The sequence below is a fragment of the Thermobia domestica genome, chromosome 6 (genome assembly GCF_964235325.1).
Source record: "Thermobia domestica chromosome 6, izTheDome1.hap1.1, whole genome shotgun sequence".
Taxonomy (NCBI): domain Eukaryota; kingdom Metazoa; phylum Arthropoda; class Insecta; order Zygentoma; family Lepismatidae; genus Thermobia; species Thermobia domestica.
Window position 1 is genome coordinate 175212858 of NC_137459.1, and position 19558 is coordinate 175232415.

A 19558-nucleotide genomic window follows, 5' to 3' on the forward strand; every position below is an offset into this window, starting at 1 on the left:
ACGAGTATCATTCTCCTAGATTTTCGTAAATAATATAAAGATGATCTTAAATCTTCCAAATAAGTACAGATAATGATCAGTAAAGTTCCTAATTGACTTTTTAAGAGCATGCTGGTCCTAATTGATATATAACATGACTACCTTTCCATTTCAAAAAATATCGCATATTTCAAAATGGCGGATTTCAAGATGGCGGCGGAGGTTCGTGATCTACTCTGCCCATTCTTCCTTTGACAATATGTGAAACTATCACCATTTGCTTTGTCTGTCTTTCACTATTTTTACGATTCAACAGTTTTTTCTTGTATTTCAATAACATAGTATAGCCCTTCTCCCACCAACTTTGACCCCCCTCCCCTTCCGTTTCTTATGGCGCTCAGCCGCTATAACTTTGCACACACACACATTTTGACATCCTCTATCATGTGCACTACGTATCATCCCGCAACTCGATTAATCCATTTGGACCCTTTACTTGTTAGTCTGATCAACTCGCTGAACAAAATAGGTTGTTAGAATGCCAATGTCATGCTACCTACCGTTTCCCTCGGGTGCTGGCTTCCGGAGAACTCCCTAAGAAAACAGCTGATAACAATTCTGGTCCAGGCTCAGACTCTGTTCAGGCGCAGATTGACAATATTGAAATATAACCAGTGATTTGACATGAGCAACGTTGGCGCTTTGGAGATTCAAGTTGTATTATACTTACTTTTGTGTATGCACACGTATACATGTACGTAACTGGCAAGCCGACTGCTCGCAGGGATTCATACACACATGAATGAAGACGATAGTATTTCCTTAGATGAATTCCTATTTATTAAACATGCATATATGTGGATATGGAGTGAAATGAGAGATATATATTAACAACACACAAAATTTTCACTTTACAGAGCCTAAGCGCTCAAACAGAAGAAGTTGCGTTGACGCAATCAAATAAATGAAACGATGAAAATTAAAACATTTAGCATTGCATAGTAAACGTAGATATGCGCACACTGTATAAGAACACTAGAAGCATAGCCTTTCCATTTGATATCACTTGCACTATAAACTTATGATTCGCACTGAGATGAGACTTTCACTGCGTAATTAGGACAAGGGGAATGGGGAGATACTGGGAGCACTAATTGACGATGAAGTTCCTTGACTCCAGAGAAATGTTACATTCTCAAAAAATGATCGTTCACTTATTAGCTTCACACCAAGGTAAAATTCTTCTTACATATTTAAGTATTCCTGATTATTCGTTCCTTCTTCGTACGATGACTCCGGCTCACTTCCCCGCTTCTCCTAACGCTTCGGAACAACCCGTTCGCTATACTTAGGGTTGGTAGTGCGTTGTAAAAAGTAATAAAGAAATAAAGTTTTCTGCATTCATACACAATGCAAATATGACGACGGTATAATGGAGAACACTGGCAACATTTGCTTCGGTCCCGTGGGAGCGAAACTTGGAAGTGATAGTTAAAAAAAAAGTGTTGCAGTCTGAGCTAGTAGATTCTTTCCATGACTATTAGGTTTTTATACACTACTGTTATACGTAAAACAGTTCAGTGGGAAGGAGCGAACCTTGGTAATGGTGTGAATGAGTCATTTCACCTACGACTCCTACAAGCCATGAACACTGTTCTCACGGTAGGAAGGATGACGTAATATGAGTACATGGGAACACGACAGACGACGAAAGTTCGTTCACACACAATATCAACTTCGTGTCCAAAAATATTCCTAATCTTAATAAATGTTGTTATGAAGAAAATATTCATGGTAACGAAAACTATAAGTTGGTAACTACTTTTAGGGAAAGAAAAAAATGAGTCTGCTGCTACGAAGCACTTTGTCCAGACGATAAGCGTAGTATTGAAAAACAAGTTCTTTGTTCCATCGTGAGAAACGATAAGAGCAACTGAAGAACACCTGCAGACAAAGAAAGAGTTGAAGTTCTCACCAAAAGAAAAATAGCTTTTCTTTTGTATGAGTAAAATAATGATTTCGTTGCATGAATAGAAGTTAAAAAAAAAGAAAAAGAAAAGAAAAGAAATACACTGTTCGTCCAAAAACGTAATTTTGTGGCCGGGCTGACGGTCACAGTCACCTTTCATTTCCGTAACATTTTGGTGAGGTGAGCTATCTATTCCAGATATTAGATGTGTGATCACCTATAGGCTTCTGTTCAAATTCTAATATTTTGAAAATTTAAATAATAATAATTCTCTTTCGGCTACAATCATTTTACAAACATTGTTATTGAAAAATTTATTTTTACATACTTATTCAGAAATTGCTAAACTTATCATATTTTAAGTTGCCATGATAACACATAATTTGTATTATTGTATTGTAAATTAGTTCATAACCTGCATCAGTTGTTAATTTTAATTTACGTAAAAAAAAAAAAAAAAAAAAAAAAAAAACGATTCCACATTGTTAAAATAAATTCAAATTTTGATTTCGTCTTCGATCGTGATTGTTAGAAAGACGGACACTGTCTCATTAATTTCAAGATTCCAAGAAACTGAAAACCAAGAAACAGTAGTCAGTCTATTGGATTGACAAACCTACTTTAATTACGAAGTTACATGATTGTACAAAGCAGAAAAGCTCAGGAAAAATGTGTGTTGATTTCATGATTACCTCAGTACGACCACATGCATGCAACAGAATAGTATTATACAAATTGGGGGCATAGTGGCTCAGTGGTAGAGCGCTTACTTCTGGTGCGTGGGGTTTCTGGTTCGATCACTGGCCAAGTAAATTTGTAGTGAACAACACCATGTTCGTGGGGTTTTTCGGGGTGTTTCCGTTTCCTCGCACTTCCTTATTCCAGCAATTTTTCCATCATCATTCACTTGCCTTAATCATCGTCTTCCTAAGCCTAAAGGACATAATCAAGGGACGTTAAACTAAAGATTCCATCTCATTCCACTCTACAAATTATAGTTTTTTTTTTTTTTTTTTTTTTTTTTTTTTTTTTTTTTTTCGGTACCAGGATGTAAACTTTGTTGCCAATAAGTCAGCTATTACTTTTCAGATTCTCCGTGGGATTAAATTCTATACCGCATAAGAAGTGTGTTGTTGCACACAGCACATTATAAACATATGGGGAGAAATATGGACTTTGTCAGATTTCTAGGCCGCTTAAGTCCTGAATTCCCCGGCTCCCTGGTTTATGATATGGAGCATTATATTGATCTGCAAATTTTCAACTTTTTTCTGTTGTTTTGAAATAAAATGGTGTATCCGAATCGATTTTTTTTCTGCAGATTACGAAAATGACCTTCAAAGTTGTGTATCACGTCAGGTTTTTTCACAAATCACAAAAATGTCAAAATTGAAAAAACGAATTTTTTCAACATGTAGACGCCTGCCAGGGAATTAATATCTTGACGTTGTGATCTCTGGCGCCTCTTCTAATCGTTGCAGAGACATGAACTATCCCTTGTTGGAAAGCTAATAGAACAAGTAATGCAACGAGCAATGTTTGGTGCATCTGAGCTCCCATTCGTAGAAGTCGAAGAAGAGGAAATTCGAAATATTTGTAAAAAATTCCATTTTTTGAATTTCCGGCCACGCTGGCAACATTGTTAGTTATTCTACGTTGGTAAAAAATTAGTACCAGTTCCTTACATAGTCATACCAACCATAGAGAAAAATGAAAGCCGTAGCTACAATAGGAAACGAGGAAAAAAATCAAAGCGCAACCACCGCTTATAAAATTTTTTGTTCGCAAACATTCATGTTGTTATCCCTGGCGCCTCCTAATTGTCACAGACATAATCCGTACCTTGTTGGAAAGGTAATAGAACAGGGAATCCAACGAGATATGTTTGGTAACCTTGACTCCCGTTCGTAGAGGGAAAGGAAGAAGAAAGTCGAAAAAGTTGTAAAATATGTTATTTTTTTTTTAATTTTCGGCCACGCTGGCAACACTGTTAGTAATGCTACGCTGGTAAAAAAAAAAAAAAAATTATATGAGTGCCTCACATAGTCATAACAACCATATAAAAAATGATGTGATCGACTTGATGGAAAAGAGAAACAAATATATCGCTGAATGTTACAACAATAGTACCGAATTTTATCGTGTCCAGATTAACCACATTCACGAAAGCGTAAAAGGAGAGATTGCATATTAGTATGACTCATTAACCCCAGCGCTCCTTATGAGTGGTGTGTGTGTGGGGATTTCAGTCACCGTTGGAATATTGCTAGGCCAACAAGCAGGCTACACAAAATATCCTTGTTTTTTGTGTGAGTGGGACTCCAGAGCAAGAACTGAACATTGAGTTCGAAAGCAGTGGCCATTCAGAAGTACTTTCATACCTAACAAAAATAACATTGTTTCACTTCCATTGGTTGATCCCTCTAAAATACTGTTGCCACCGTTACATATAAAACTAGGTTTAATGAAACAATTCGTGACAGCTTTAAGCAGAGATAGTAAATGCTTTCAGTACCTTGCCACTAAATTTCCATCTATCGCGTCAGAAAAAAAAAAGTAAAGCTGGAATTTTCACTGGCTCACAAATTCGAAAATTGATGGCGGACAAAACATTTGAGGAAAGTATGAGTGAGATAGAATTACAAGCATGGACTGCGCTCAGAAGTGTGTTACAGAACTTTCTGGGGAACAAGAAGGCTGCAAATTACAGCGTTTTATCCGACGAGATGTTGGAATCTTTTAAACTACTTGGCTGCAACATGAGCGTCAAAGTTCACTTTCTTCATGCTTATCTCAATTACTTTCCTGACAATCTTGGTGATTTTACTTAAGAACATTGCGAGCGTTTCCATCAGGACATTAAAGTGATGGAAAAGAGATACCAGTGAAGGTAGACTATCCATATGATGGCCGATTATTGCTGGATGTTAAAAAGAGACTGTACGGAAGAACACCAACGAAAATCCAAAAGAGGAAGTTTCAAGGAAAGCCCGATGACGAATGTTAGGTATGTATGTTTTAAACTATGCATTTATGTTTATCTTCTTTTTTTCTCTTCTATGGGTGCGAAGCATACCTCGTTGCATTTCCTGTTTCATGATTTTTCCAACCAAGATGTCATTCATATGTCTGTAACAATTAGGAGTAGGGGAGACGCCAGGGTTAAAAAAGACATCTACAGGTTAAAAAAGACTTTTTTTTTTTCAAATTTTGACATTTTCGTGATTTGTGAAAGAAACTGACGTGATACACAATTTTGAAGGTCATTTTCGTAATCTGCAGAAAAAATCGATTCCGATACACCTCTTCACTTGAAAACAACAAAACCTTGCATAATTATCGTCCTTCCATTCACTAGTTCGTGTAAAGGGATATTTTCACTTATTGATCGCACGGTTACAGTTGCTGCTAAATCGAATTAGCGAGACAGAATCCAATTGCCGAATTCTGTTCTGTTATTTCAACCAGTATTGAATGTTACATGTTGTCTCGCTCTTTCCTGGTCGATTCGATATCGATCGAAATTTCAAAGATGTTGGGAATAAAGTGTAGAAGAAAGGGAGCCACGGCAAATTTTTAGCGGAAAATTTGCGTGATTAATTCAAATGTTAGTCGCAAAGAAATAAAAAAAGTACTCGTCTAGATAGTCTGAACAGTTACACACTGTTTGTTGTGTATATACAGATCAGTTACCTTATAGAGACTGTCGTTCTTTGACTGTTTACATGTAAATTTCCGTATATTAACAAGTGTGTCGTTTTGTTTTACACAACAAAGGTGGTAGTGAATATTTCCATTTTGGAGCATAGGAATTTCCATCTCCATATTCTCAATCTACACCACATTTTCGTGTTACCTTTTGCAAATTGCAGTCATCTACCAAATTTATTCTAATCTGTTTCTTACCTGCTCATAATCTACCTGTTTATTTTAAGGGCATATTTTTATCGTTGAATCAGCGCGTTGTCATCTTGAGAAGTTGCATCATTGGATTGAAACAAGATATGGTCAATATAGTGCAAGTGGTTATCCAAAATGTCCAAATACTCATTGACAGTAATGCGTACTACGGAATACCAGATACTTACACCATCACAAAGCCATCGCCATGTTTCACGGTGGGGACAAGAAGTTGGAGCATCATTTTGTTTTGGTGTTCGCCATGCATAAACACAAAAGATGAAACAGGATTCATATGACTATATTATGCGTTTACAATCATCGGTGGTCTACTTTGCATGTTCTTGTTAACATTTTCTTCGCGCTAATTCGTTATTGGCTGTGATAAGTGGTTTGCAGATTGCAACTCGACTGCTTATGTTCAGGTATATTAGTGTCGAACTGTGATAGTTGCATTACACTGTACCAGATGCTGATTGATTTGTGCAGTCGTTTCACCTCATTCACCCTACACATCTTGGTGACTATCCTCCTCCAATTCTGCGATTCCTGTTATGAGGCGGCGTCATCACTTCGGACACTGTTCATCGTTACACTCTTAACACAGTGGCCAACATAGATATACTTGCGCCAACTAACCAATTTGGCGATGCTGCTGTTGCTGTGTAGTTGCAGGAGAAACATGACATCGGCGTCGTTACCACTGTGGTGTTTTGTTCGCAGGTGCTGGAGTATTCTGTTGGTGCTAGTGAAATTACGCCGAGAGTGAACCTTCATTGGAAAGGGTTATTTTATAGGACTTATGGTTATTTTCCAACAGCATTTTTCATATATCCGAGTAGTAAAGCAGTGTCGGGAAAATGCGTAAAAATCAGAGTCCCTACAACTAGAGATACCGTAGCCAAGTAAACACAGATATGATCCATGAAGAAACATTCACCAACAAAAGGTGTCGTTAAATGTTACCAACTAAAACGTCCCCTGAGGTTATTTGTGGAATTCGTCGACTGGCAGGATAAGAAAATCCACCATCCCAACGTAACATGGCCCAGAGTTTAAATCTAGCACAGGTCATTTGTTGAGATCGTGGACTGTGGTGGGTACATATGGGCCGGATTCACAACCTCTTTCAGCACCACATTGCTGAACGTAGAACAAACTAGGGAAGACAATTGCGGGGTCAAAATGGGAGATATATGTCACTGATGGTGGTTCTTTGGTGGTTTGGAATGCATAAATCATCCATGCTAATTGTATAAGGTTAATTTCAGAGTTAGTTGTGGCGTGGGAGATCCGGGCTCGATTCCCGGCGAGAGCTCATGTGGTTCGGATTCCACGTTAATCAGTAGGTCCTGTCTCATATAGCCTCGCTGCTGAAAGGGACGTTAAACTCAACTCAACTCAGCGTTTCATTAATAAGCTGATAATATGACGTAACTCATTTGTCCTTTTAAAAAATCCACAAGGGGTAGTATACTTTTGGGGGTGAGTTTTTCTTGGGCGATTTTCTCAAAAACGACTCATCGATTTTATTCATATTTGATAAATAAATGTTTCATTAATAGCTCTACAATACGAGTTATTTCTTACGAATGAATCCACAAGGAGCAGTTTGGAATGACACGTACCTCTGTAAGGAACATGTTAAAGGATTTGAAGATGAAACCTTAGCGGCTAAAACTTCTGCACGCGTTGCACGAATGTGATCCGGACCGGAGTGTTGAGTTCTATGAGTTGTTTTCCGTTCGGAACAAAGCTGACAGATACTTCTAGAAATGAATTTTATGGACAGATGGGGCCTCATCCAAAATACATGGTCCCGTAAACAGATACAATTGTGTTTATTGGATCACTTGAAACAGCTAATCGAACAGGCATTCGAGAGCTTGGATGCCAGTTCTCGGTTTTATCATATTTGCAAATCAGTGCTGAAGGGATGTACCTTGTGCGTTGAGTATGGTGTGAGGCGGTTTGAACAGTATTTCTAAGTACAATAAAGATTGTCAAGTTACATAGCTTCTTTTATTTTATTTCTTCACATATCAGGGAAAGCGACTTTTTACCCACCCTGTATATTAGTGTTTTTACATTTTACGTTATGGATAGCAATCTCCTAAACAAATTTAAATTTGCATAATAAGTAATAAATTTTTGTAATTATTAATATTACGTATTTTACTGTTCTATACGGATAAAAATAAAAATAGTGAAAAAATAAAAATAAACAATGTTCGTATATTACAAACAAGTTTAATAATGAAAATTAAATTGCACGATATCCTGGGTTTGATTCCCAATGGATTGTCATTGGATGCATTATGATTGGAGGTTTGGATTCTACTTGAAGCTGTAAGTTGACATCTCATATACCCTTGGTTCTAAAAAGAGATGCAAAAGCGAAGTAAAAGGTGATGACTAAAAAGATAAATAAATAGATAACTTTGTCGTACTTCAAATTGTGTTGATATGGAGCTTTTTATTAAATATTCAATCGATTTTGCCATCAAGAAACGGGGAATTGGAATTACGTTATCCAAAGTGAAAATTATTTTTTATGAAAAAAAAAAACGTTATTAACTTAATTTCACACAAATATTCGTTTCCTAATTTATATTGTAACCAAATTCTGTGAAGACCCAGTTCGTTTTCCCGATTTTCTTAAACCTTTTAAACTTACTTCCCCCCCCCCCCCCCCCCAATTTTTCAATAAGAAACATTGGGCAATTTCTTACCAGAAGTTGAAACGACTACGAAAAGATAGAAGGGCAAGAAATGAGAGTAATAGTCAAGTCCCATGTTTTGGTAGTGAAATCACTGAAAATAAAATATCGGATTTCTGAGGGAACATTTATAACTGAACATCAGCTGTAAGTGAAATCGAGAGAGACCCTTTCTGTTAGATAGTAAAGGGAGTGATACACTGTTTGTCGTAATAATAGTGCAGTAAGGTAATAAATTATGATCATTGATGTATCTTATTTTGCTGACCAATTTTTGGTTTAATCTGGTCTCTGTGATTTCGGTTAGCAAACTTGTAATACTATATCACTTTCTAAATAATGCTGATTTTTATAATTTTATCTTCCAGTTATACGGAGGTGAATGTTCAGCACAGCTGCTTAGTTCATTTTCAAGGCTGTTCACCGCTTTCCTTCAGAGGGAAGGATTTACGTTAGGTGTGGAAGATATTCTTGTTGTTCCTGAAAATGATAGAGAGAGAACTAAAATAATTGAAAAGGCGCGACAGGTAATAATTCCTGTATATGCTAATCGAACTCATTAAGATGCAGTTTATCTGTAAGGTCACTGCAGATTGTCCCCGACTTGTTAATGCTTTGTAATACCTTCAGAATGAACGGCAGAATATAGCACAGACTTCGGTACCTTATAGAGAATTACTTTTTCTTTTATTAAAGTACTCTGTTTTCGTATTGTTCCATTTATAACAAAGTTATTGACAAACGAACATGTATGGTTTAGGTTTCCTGCTATTGTTTTTTCTGTTGTTGTTCATTAGTTTTACGGACCATTACCATTATTTTAAAGCTGCACTTTATATATATATATATATATTCATTCGTTCAGGATATCTCTAAATGAATAGCCAGCATCAAAGAAGTTTTAGTTTGAACTAGGCCTAATATCTAAAGCTTTATGCAGTAGTGCTTTATGTTACATTTTTAAAACTTTACCAGCATAATATATATATATTTATTTCCGTAGTCTGCATGATATTCAAGCATTATTATTGTTTGAATCAAGTTAAATATTCAGAGTAACAAACTTTTTTTTTTTTTTTTTTTTTTTTTTTCCAGAGCGGATACACTGCCGCAGCTGCTGGTGTGAATCTGAGTGATATCTCAGACAGGGAAGAGTTGAAACAAAAACTGGAAGAAGCATATAGTAGTTCTGACCCTAAAAAGAGATCTCTCATTGACAGGGAATACAAGAGAACTCTTGATAATTTTACAAATAAAGTCAATAGGTAAGTGCTAAATAGTTTCATAGTACGGAAATACAAATTAAGCTTTATCAGTTTTTGCTAGTTCGTCGTGTATATGGCTTTTTTTGGTAACAAACATAATTTATTATTATTATTTTCGTACTTTTAGGTTTTACCGTTACTATGACGGTGTAGGGGCCGCGGTGGCTCAGTGGTAGAGCGTTTATCTCTGGTGTGTGGGGACCCTGATTCGATCCCAGCTCACACTATAAGTGGATTTTGTGGTGGACAAACACCGTGTGCTTGCGTTTTCTTGGGGTTCTCCCGTTTCCTCCCACTTTTTTCATTTCACCATTTCATCCAGTTCTTATCATCGTTTCCTTTTGCCTAGTCGGCATAATCGTGTGAGGTAAAACTAAAAGATTTCATTTCGTTTCATTTTTTTCCACGCCTGTGTAAAAAAATTGTGTTGAATTAGGAGCACTAACATAAGTAAATATTTCTTTACTATTTTCTTATGGAGACATATGCGTAATTTAAAACATATTATTATGCTTTTATCCGTGTTAGCGAAGAGTATTGGGTATTTCTTAAGATAGCGAATTCTTCTTCTTTTTTTTTCTTAGACTGGTCATCCTTAACATAGAAGTCTATTCTTTCTTTTTTGTGTGCGTGGGTTTTCTCGGGGTTCTCCCGTTTCCTCCCACTTTATTCATTCCACCATTTCATTCATTACTCATCATCACTGTCTCCTTTAGCCTAACCGGCATAACCGTGGGACGTAAAACTCAAAGATTTCATTTCATTTCTTTCTTTTTTGCTGATTGCATCTTTTCTGATATTTCCCTAAGAAGCGGAAACTCTTTCTAAACAATATTGTGCTATTCGTAAGCAACCCTTTCTGGAACTTCATGATGAAGATATCGAGGTGCCTCGTAGGTAAAAGTTTGTTTTCCTTAGAAAACCGCTAATCACCATATTCTTGCGTTTATAAACTGCACTTCCAAAAAAAGAAAAATGATGCGGCTTAATTTCAGGGATGGCAAGTAATCCGGCAACACAGCAACAACTTATTTGGTACATGTACTTGAAACGTGATTCGTCATTGTTGTTGTATTAATGTTGTTTCCCCTCAATCAAGTAGTAGTAGTTAATACAGTTGTTGGTCCTTTTAAGGGAAACCTATTTGTGCTAAAATAGAGTTCGGTCCAACTTTGAAAGTCGTCGTTGTTATTATTATTATTATTATTATTATTATTATTATTATTATTATTATTATAATTATTATTATTATTGCGGTGTCTCGATTTAAACCGGTTTCTGCTTAGAATATGACGGCCGCTCTGGCAAGTGCAGGTTATTTGAAGAGTTCTTCTTCTACAAAGAACTTCCTGACCACATGACAGTTGTCTAGTATTACTGTTTCTTGAAGATTTGTTAGGAGATGTTCTGCGTTTATCTTTTCAAGTTCTGTCACGGTACTTTTAGATACAGTTGCTATAGTTGAGATAATGATTGGTCTTACTGTAAGTTTCTGACATTTCCATAACGTTTTGATTTCTTCAGCCAGGTCTTTATATGTGCTTATTTTCGTACTGAATGTTGTACGTATGTTATGTCAATGGTATTGCTATATCTGTGACGGTTACTTCTTGGTTCATTTTATAGATAATAGTAATGTCGGGTCTGTTTGCAGGTACCGTTACATGTATTCTGATTTCTCGATTTCAGTAGAGTTTGTATTTATCATTTTCAAGTATTGGACTTGGTGGCTGATATTTGTAGTATAACTTGGTATCAGTAATTAGTTCCATGTTATGTGCCAAAAACTGGTGAATGTTTTTTGCAACATTGTTGTGTCTTTTTAGATAGTCTTCGGAGCAAATATGTCATGAGCTTGTGGCCTGTGATGTGTTCAGTTGTTCCTAATGGGTCAACGCATTTTCTGCACTTTTCATCCGGTGTCTCTTGCTGCAATATTTGTTTACAGAAGAAGAAGAAGAAAAATATTATTATTATTATTATTATTATTATTATTATTATTATTATTATTATTATTATTATTATTATTATTATTATTATTATTATTATTATTATCATCATCATCATCATCAACTGTTTTTCGCAACTAAGACTTAAAATACTCTTTAGACTAGTTATATCTTATACACGAGCGTTTATTCTGAAATTGTAGGGAAAGTTAAAGGTCGGCTCATACGCGTAAGAATATGGTTCAGCAATCAGGAAAGTTCTCAACAACTTGCTAGAGTTCGTATGGTCTGGTGGTATATCTCCTATTACATTTGTGTCATTTTCAGTAACAGGCGGGATTATATATGGTTAAGCAGGAAATTTCTTCGCACTACAGTCAGAAGTGATACATGTAACGTGTCTTGTACATGCATACTTCCTTATTACTCTAGAAGTGCGAATCCTTTGGAATGTAGAGCGACTGATTGCAGATATAGAAAGCTTTTCTCATGTCTTCATCAAGGTCGTTGCCTTTTAAGTTTCATATTCCAAATGTTTGCCGTGCGCTCCTATCTTTGCCATATGAGGAACGTGGCTGAAGTTTTGTTTATAGTATCGTGAAAACTACAAAGTAGCGAAAGAAGTGACAACATAATTTGTACCAATGAAGCGGCAGTTTGAATAGTAATAATACAAGACCTCGTATCTATCCCGAAATAGAAGAATCGTAGTGCTACCAAAAGTCGAATTTTGGAGTCTACATTAGTTCAATAGAAATATCGGGAGCTAATTGTTGATCAAATTAGTGTATGTAAGAAAGTTCAGGGAAACTTAGAGAAAGCACCAGGTTATATCAGGATAGAAGTTAGAGAAATAAAACTATGGGGTTGGGCAATGATGTCTTCTATTCCTAACGTGTTGTGTAAGGAAAGACTTACATTCAGGCAGTAAAAGTGAAGAAGAAGCAATGGACAATTCTTTCTTTAAATATGCCCTTGTATCAGTTGGTGTTGAGCGCTGTACTTAAACTTTTTATATATTTACTTATTTTATTTATGGAGTCTCGCAGAATTTATGCTCATCATAACATTGACGCTAGTAGGAGACGTGGTTGTAGACGCACACTTCCAGTGCTTGGGATTCCTGGTTCGATGCCAGATGATGAGAGTTTGTGATGGACATTATCATATCTGTTGGTTTTGTCGAGGTTCTCCCGTTTCCTTCCAGATTCTCATTTCACCAATTCTTTCATAATCATTCACGTTCGTTCACCTTTAGCCCACTAACCCCGTTCCACCTTGTAAGGTCCTAGATTTCGTTTGATTTTTTGGTGGAAATGCAATTTTCATAGAGTTATTTACAAATGCCAGTAGTTAATTCCCTAGTTGGGCTAGAGACGTGAAACAATAAACAAAATACATAGCAGAGATCAAACATTTACAAAAGGTATGTATTTTGCCCATTGAAGCACATGTAACCTAAGAGGGGCGGAGAGAATTATTTTTTATTTTCTTAATATGTATGTGTGTTACGAAAAGAAAATGGAATTTTCCCCTCTTACCCCGGAAAGGATGTACACAACGATTATAAAAGTGACCTTAAAATTTTTTATGAATATGTTGATTACATATTAAAAATGGATTATTCCTTCCCATAGACCTAACACAACGTGATCTCTCTCTCCAAAGAAACAATGCCTTTTTTTTAATTTAATGAAAAATAGAAAAGTTGTTTTCGATACATCCCATGATAATGAAATTTCATATCAACAAAATAATAAAAAAAAAAAAAAAAAAAAAAAAGAAAAAAAATACAGGTAGGCCTACTTATGCTTTGGCGCATCTAGCCCAGGAAGTGATGCGATGTCTGCTATCTTCTTTATACATAATAACTGAAAAAGGACACTACACCCAGTGGAACACACACTATATAACAGTATTTCCTTTTTTCTTTTTTTTTTTTAAGATGGTCTACAGCAGGAGAATTTTTACGGTTTACTGCTGTACCCTGGGAAGGGTTTACAACCTTCATGCCCCTTAGTTGAAGTAGAGAGTGGATTACTAAACTGTTCCACAGATGTACAAGGTGATGTTGGTACATTTGCGTCCACTATCGTACGTGCCAACTTTTCACGGAACTGCAGGTATTTCTCGCTCGAATGGAAAGTCAGGAAGAGCAAGAACTCGTTGACATACTCTGAATAGATGGAAAAACGGTTTGATATTCCTTGGTTGAATTCTCCATTTGGTCGGAGATGTCAGCACCATATGTGAGTATTGTAATCACTTACAATAGTTGTCCTGAGGACGTTGCCATGTTCATCAAAGAAATTTCCCTCAACTGGTGACTGAAGCTATTTGTCAGCATATATATTCCTTTTGCCTTTTGTCCTTCCAACATACTATGATCAAGTCATTTCTCTTCTGAACGCGTATGTCCCCTCTCTTCAATTTCAAGTCCTGCTTGGAGGGATTGACGGTCCCGCAACAAAATACGCCTTCCGTTTTCGTTAGGCCTAAGACTAGTCCGTGTGTACCAGTCGTTGTCACTGTCAGTCATAACCCCTACTTAGGTATACCTTCATGTCATAACTATACCTTAAAAAAAAACACAGATTTTGTAGATCTTGATCCCAATCTCTTATGTTTCTTTGGATTGTACTGTTTGAAGATAACTTCGCCTTTGAACAAAACAAGGTTAGAATTAGGAATTAGATTTGTAGTCTTTCAACATCTATGGCCATGTTAGCCTGTCATGTATGAAGGATGATGTCACTCAGCGATCACACTATGCAAAGAAAGGGAAGGAAGAAAAACAGTTGAGAATGCTCCAAGAGCATTGCCAGAACCAACTTAAAAAGAATGGAGAGTTGGAGCGGGAAGGATAACTGTGATTGTTCCCTGGGGAACGGTGGCCAGTTGGCAGTCCATCAGTGGCCACCAGTTACTATTTGGTACCAAACAGTTCACCATCCTCTTAAGTATTGATCAACACCAATATGATCTCTCTATAACTTATGGTTCCCGAGATATGGCTCCTTAAATATCTGGAAATCGGCCGTGTTTTGGCCAATATCACGAGAACGGTAAGTCATAGAGAGATGATATTAGTGTTGATCAATACCTAACAGAATGGTAAGCGTTTTGATACCGATATTAATGGTGGCCACTAGCCAAATCAGTGGCCAGTTGGTCAGTGGCCACCGGTTACTATTTGATACCAAAATGTTCAACATCCTCTTAGGTATTGATCAACACCATCATCATCTCTATAAGTTATGGTTCCAGAGATATGTCTCCTTAAATCTCGAAAATCGGGCATGTTTTTTGCCAGTATCTCGGGAATAGTAAGAGTGACGCGAAAAATTCCATCACTTTCTCAGATAGTTTTGGATGCTCTATCGAATGGAGGGCTCAAAATTGGAAAAAAAAAATCGCAAATGACAGACAGACAGACACACAGACATAGAGAATTCAGTAAGGAACTTTTTAAGTTCGTTAAAAATTTAAAAGGAAGAAAGCGGCCTGGGATCCGTCTATTGGGAACCATCCCGGTATGTGAATGAGGAAAACCCCACTATTAATGGCTGGCCTGAAAAGCTTTTACACTTTTTGAGTGTGTGTCCTTACCGGGAATCGAACTCGGGATTCAACAAATAATAACGTTATTGAGTGCTAAATGTTCTGTTGGATACTAGTATTTAGAACCGAACTCATTTATTTTGTCAAAGACATACTTTACTTTCCACAACCGGTCAGATTCGGGTCTTGGTGCGATGGGTTATTATCTTCAAAGTGAATGTTTCTGAGCATATGAAAAAATCGGTCCTTGATATAGTCTTTCCCCAGAAACCGGTCTGAAGTGTTCTTTGGTACACCAATAAGTAATCTGTCATTCGTGCTCTACGGTTTGTCCCAGTTGCCAAATGCTGGAATATTTCCAACGAAGAAAACAAAGCAAAAAGTCAATGAAGAGCTGGGAGATGGGGAGGGAGCCTAGTGAGGCCTAACCTATCATTGTTATCAAACTAATCAGAAAATAAGTTTGGAGATGTACTATCAATCTGTTCATCGTTGTCCCATTCAAACTCTGTGTCCATCAACGGATCTAACTCGTCCCTAATTTCGCCAGAGCGGAGATCACTCGAGACGCCATTGTTCACACTAGTAACTTATGAATACAACCTACCTGATAAATTATATAAGAAAATGTGAGATGTAAATCACGTATCTACACAAAACTAAAAGCATAAAAGAGTATTACCAAAATTACACAAGAGCTGAGCGCACAGTTGTTTCGTTGTAGGTTTCTCTTCCTATGTGATGTGACAAAGCTTTTAGGGAGCTAAAAATAGAGGAAGGAGTGCGGGAAAGTACATATCATTTATATTTTGCTAGGCCTAAAGGAACAAAGTCATCTGCAGAACATTTGAGATAACTATATTATTGTTTTTCTTTCGCGATTTCTCACTTCCTCTTTTTCTGGAATTCTTTTCCCACACCCACTTAATACCAGGGATGATTTTAAAATGTGATAGACATAGAACATTGAAGAAAAAAATGTTCTCTCTCAAAACTTTGTATTTTGTAATTGTGACCAATAACATTGACTTTAAAATGAAGGTAAAAAAATACTGTATTTGAACAATGACATCTTTATATAGTTACTTTCTAGGGCTTTACATGAGAGTATCTTTATACAGTTACTTGATATCTTAAAGGTTAATCATCCCTTCTTTAGCTTTACCTGGGGACGTAAAACTAGAAATTTCATTTAATTTCATTTTATTACATGAACGATAGTACTAAGTCTTGTCTTCATCCGTCTTTATGCTCTCTTTGCATATAAAGACGTACATCACATCACATCATATCATGACATCACATCAGCACAATAAACTTGCATTAGGTGACAAATATTTTAGTTCTTGAATGAACAACAATGTTATTCTAACACCAAGAAAAGTATATAAATCAGAGCTAAGTTGTTATTGTATTTAAGAAATAAAATAAAATAAAACAAAATAAATAAAATCGACTGGGAACGTAAAACAGGAAAAACCGTTCGCTTACTACTTAGACTATTTTAGTGTACGTTCATTTGGCTGTAGGTGTGTTAGGAAGTTGAACTGTGCGTTCTGTATAGCTAATATTTTAGTTCTCACCGGAAATGCAGTTTCCTGTATTCAAACTATTTCTTTCATCAGTGTATTCTGCATGTTCAATTTTATGACTTAGCTTTTTGTTTCAGTGTTTGATGTATTTATATGTTTTGCGAGTTATTTGAAGTAAACTAAACTGATTATTTTAAATTATGTGTGGTAGCTGCCAAGCCACAGCTCGTCGCAGAACTGCGTATTGTGTTGTCTGCACCCTCTCCAAGTTTTTATAGTTACCTTTTATTCATTTATACACAAATATGTACGCCACTAGCTAAAATCAAATAATTACGTTTATCGCTTTCTAAGTTCAAGAACGAAATTACTAGTTTCTAGAGCATTATTTCACAAGGAAGATCCAATACAAAGTTAAGGCCTCTCTCTAGCGAACCATTGGAATTAGTCTGGTATTGTAACTCTCTTCTATGGATTCTGATCAAATTACAAATTAAAATTAATTGATATTTGTGGGGGTGAGTTAGATTCTTCAGTCATTTGTAATGTGTCTTCTGTTTAATTTTCAGTCTGTGTATTCCTAGTGGCCTTATAAAGAAGTTCCCAGATAATAATCTCCAGTTGATGGTTCAGTCTGGAGCGAAGGGATCGACAGTAAACACAATGCAGATCTCGTGCCTTTTGGGTCAAATTGAGTTGGAAGGGAAGCGCCCTCCTTTAATGATGTCTGGAAAATCGCTTCCCAGTTTCCCAGCTTTTGATACTTCTCCACGTGCTGGAGGATTTGTAGATGGTCGATTTATGACTGGCATTAGGCCTCAAGAATTCTTTTTTCATTGTATGGCCGGAAGAGAGGTAAGTTTTAAATTGACTGATTGATTAGGATTTAGTAGTTGTGCCAGTGACGTGACTATTTGCCCCCGTCACAAAAATCTAAATCGTAAATAGGAATATAAGTAACGCGATAAGCATGTTGTCTGAAAGGCATTCTTAGTTCTTGTTACGAGTTCACTTCGTAACAAAAGTTTTGTTCTTTCGACGAAAATTGTGTTATTTTTCTATCATTCCAAGAACTTGAATGCTTTTTCTTGCCTGATTTAGATAATATATTGTACTATACATGTTAAAATGTATTTGGTTCTTCATTTTCTTGGGTCAGCAATCTTTGAATTAGTTTGACAGCTTTCCATTCTTTCTTACTCGGATTAAGACCTTTCATTTCTATGTATATATTCTTTCCTAAATTTTTTATTTGGTCCATATATTTTAATCGTGACCTTCCTCTGGGTACTTTCCTTTCTTCTGCTCCCTCCATTGGTAATAGCGTGATGATATTTTTTAATAATGTGTCTAATCATCTTTCCTTGCACTAAGTTGAGCAAAATCGTGGTAAAATTCTTGCAAATGGTTACGTAAATGTGATGTAACTTCTTTTGCTAATTGTTCGTATGGAAAATGTCTGAGACAACTCGAAGAGAGGTCCTAAATAAAATTTATGGCTCTCATTTCTTAAATAATGTCATGCTGCAGTTTAGTAAAATATTTATATTTGAAATATGAACAAAATTGTAGTATGCGTTTTCAGAAAATTTCCTCTGAAGAGTACTCACCCTACCATGAAATCCTCCCTTGTTAAATTTTCACAGAGAAATGGATTATGCCATATTTCATGTTCAATAAAGTTTTTTTTTTTTTTTTTTTTGTAATATATAAAGTATCAATAAAATTGTAAAACCCATTTTCGAAAGAAAGGAAGAAAGAAAAAATGTCGGAGCAAACCCTCACCAGTAAACTGCCATTTCTGAATTTTATAAGAAAATGAATCACTATGTTATAGGGTTGTTAATAACACGTATTTATGCGTGTTTAAATGATAGCATAGTGGTAATGTGAGGTAAAAATTTTAATAGCTCGATAGTACTTACATCTAACGTTCTAATTACCTTGTCACGTGAGAAAGAACGGGGATTTTGTTAATGCTAGTAAAGTTCAATAATTACTCTCATTCCTGGTCTGTTATTTTATTATACAACTAAATGAAATTAGATAAGTGGAGCTAGATTGGTCCTTACAACTAAACTAGGATATCTACATGAAAGCAAGACATGATTGTCTGCTCTATAATTGAACCAATCAGCTCACGTAATTACATGAATGTTTACAAATCAATTGGTAATCAAAATGTTGTTGTCTAACTCTAGTCATTCTCAATAAAATGCTATAGAATAGAATGATCGAATATTTAAAGCAAGAGTTAATATGATACAAGAAATACAAATCTTAATACACATACTTTTAAGTCCTGGCATAGAGGCCTAAGGTGCGTGAGGAATGCTAATTAGGACTAATGCTACCTCTGGTAATAATCTTATGCTTATCAGAAAACAAAAAGAGCATTTCCAACTTACATGTTTGTCTCCTTACAGCAATCCAATAATCATATACCGAAACAACTTAATAGACTCACGACAACAATTCGATAAGCGCGACTCGTAAAGTCTCGTCGTTAAGAGGCAACTCCCCCCTGGTAGAATTTACCCGAGTTTATATACACAGTTTGTTTTTCACTTTTCATCTTTCTGTTCTCTATTTCTCGACTATCCTACCCACAAAAGGTTGTTTTCTGTGATGTCAGTACGGAAGTCCTTGTCTACTTTCACCAATATTTTGACACAAGTATACT

The 19558-nt window shown here is 36.1% G+C and overlaps 1 protein-coding gene across 4 annotated transcripts in view; it reads left to right on the forward strand.

Moving 5' to 3' along the window:
- The window catches only part of LOC145688339 (DNA-directed RNA polymerase I subunit RPA1-like), a 475886-nt gene that overhangs the window by 99253 nt on the left and 357075 nt on the right, over nt 1-19558 (forward strand). For all 4 annotated transcript variants that reach the window (XM_081762462.1, XM_081762461.1, XM_081762464.1 and 1 more), the window contains exons 16-18: nt 8937-9095; nt 9664-9833; nt 17445-17730. In XM_081762462.1, the coding sequence (XP_081618588.1) occupies nt 8937-9095; nt 9664-9833; nt 17445-17730 (615 nt within the window). The remainder of the gene's footprint in view (nt 1-8936; nt 9096-9663; nt 9834-17444; nt 17731-19558) is intronic.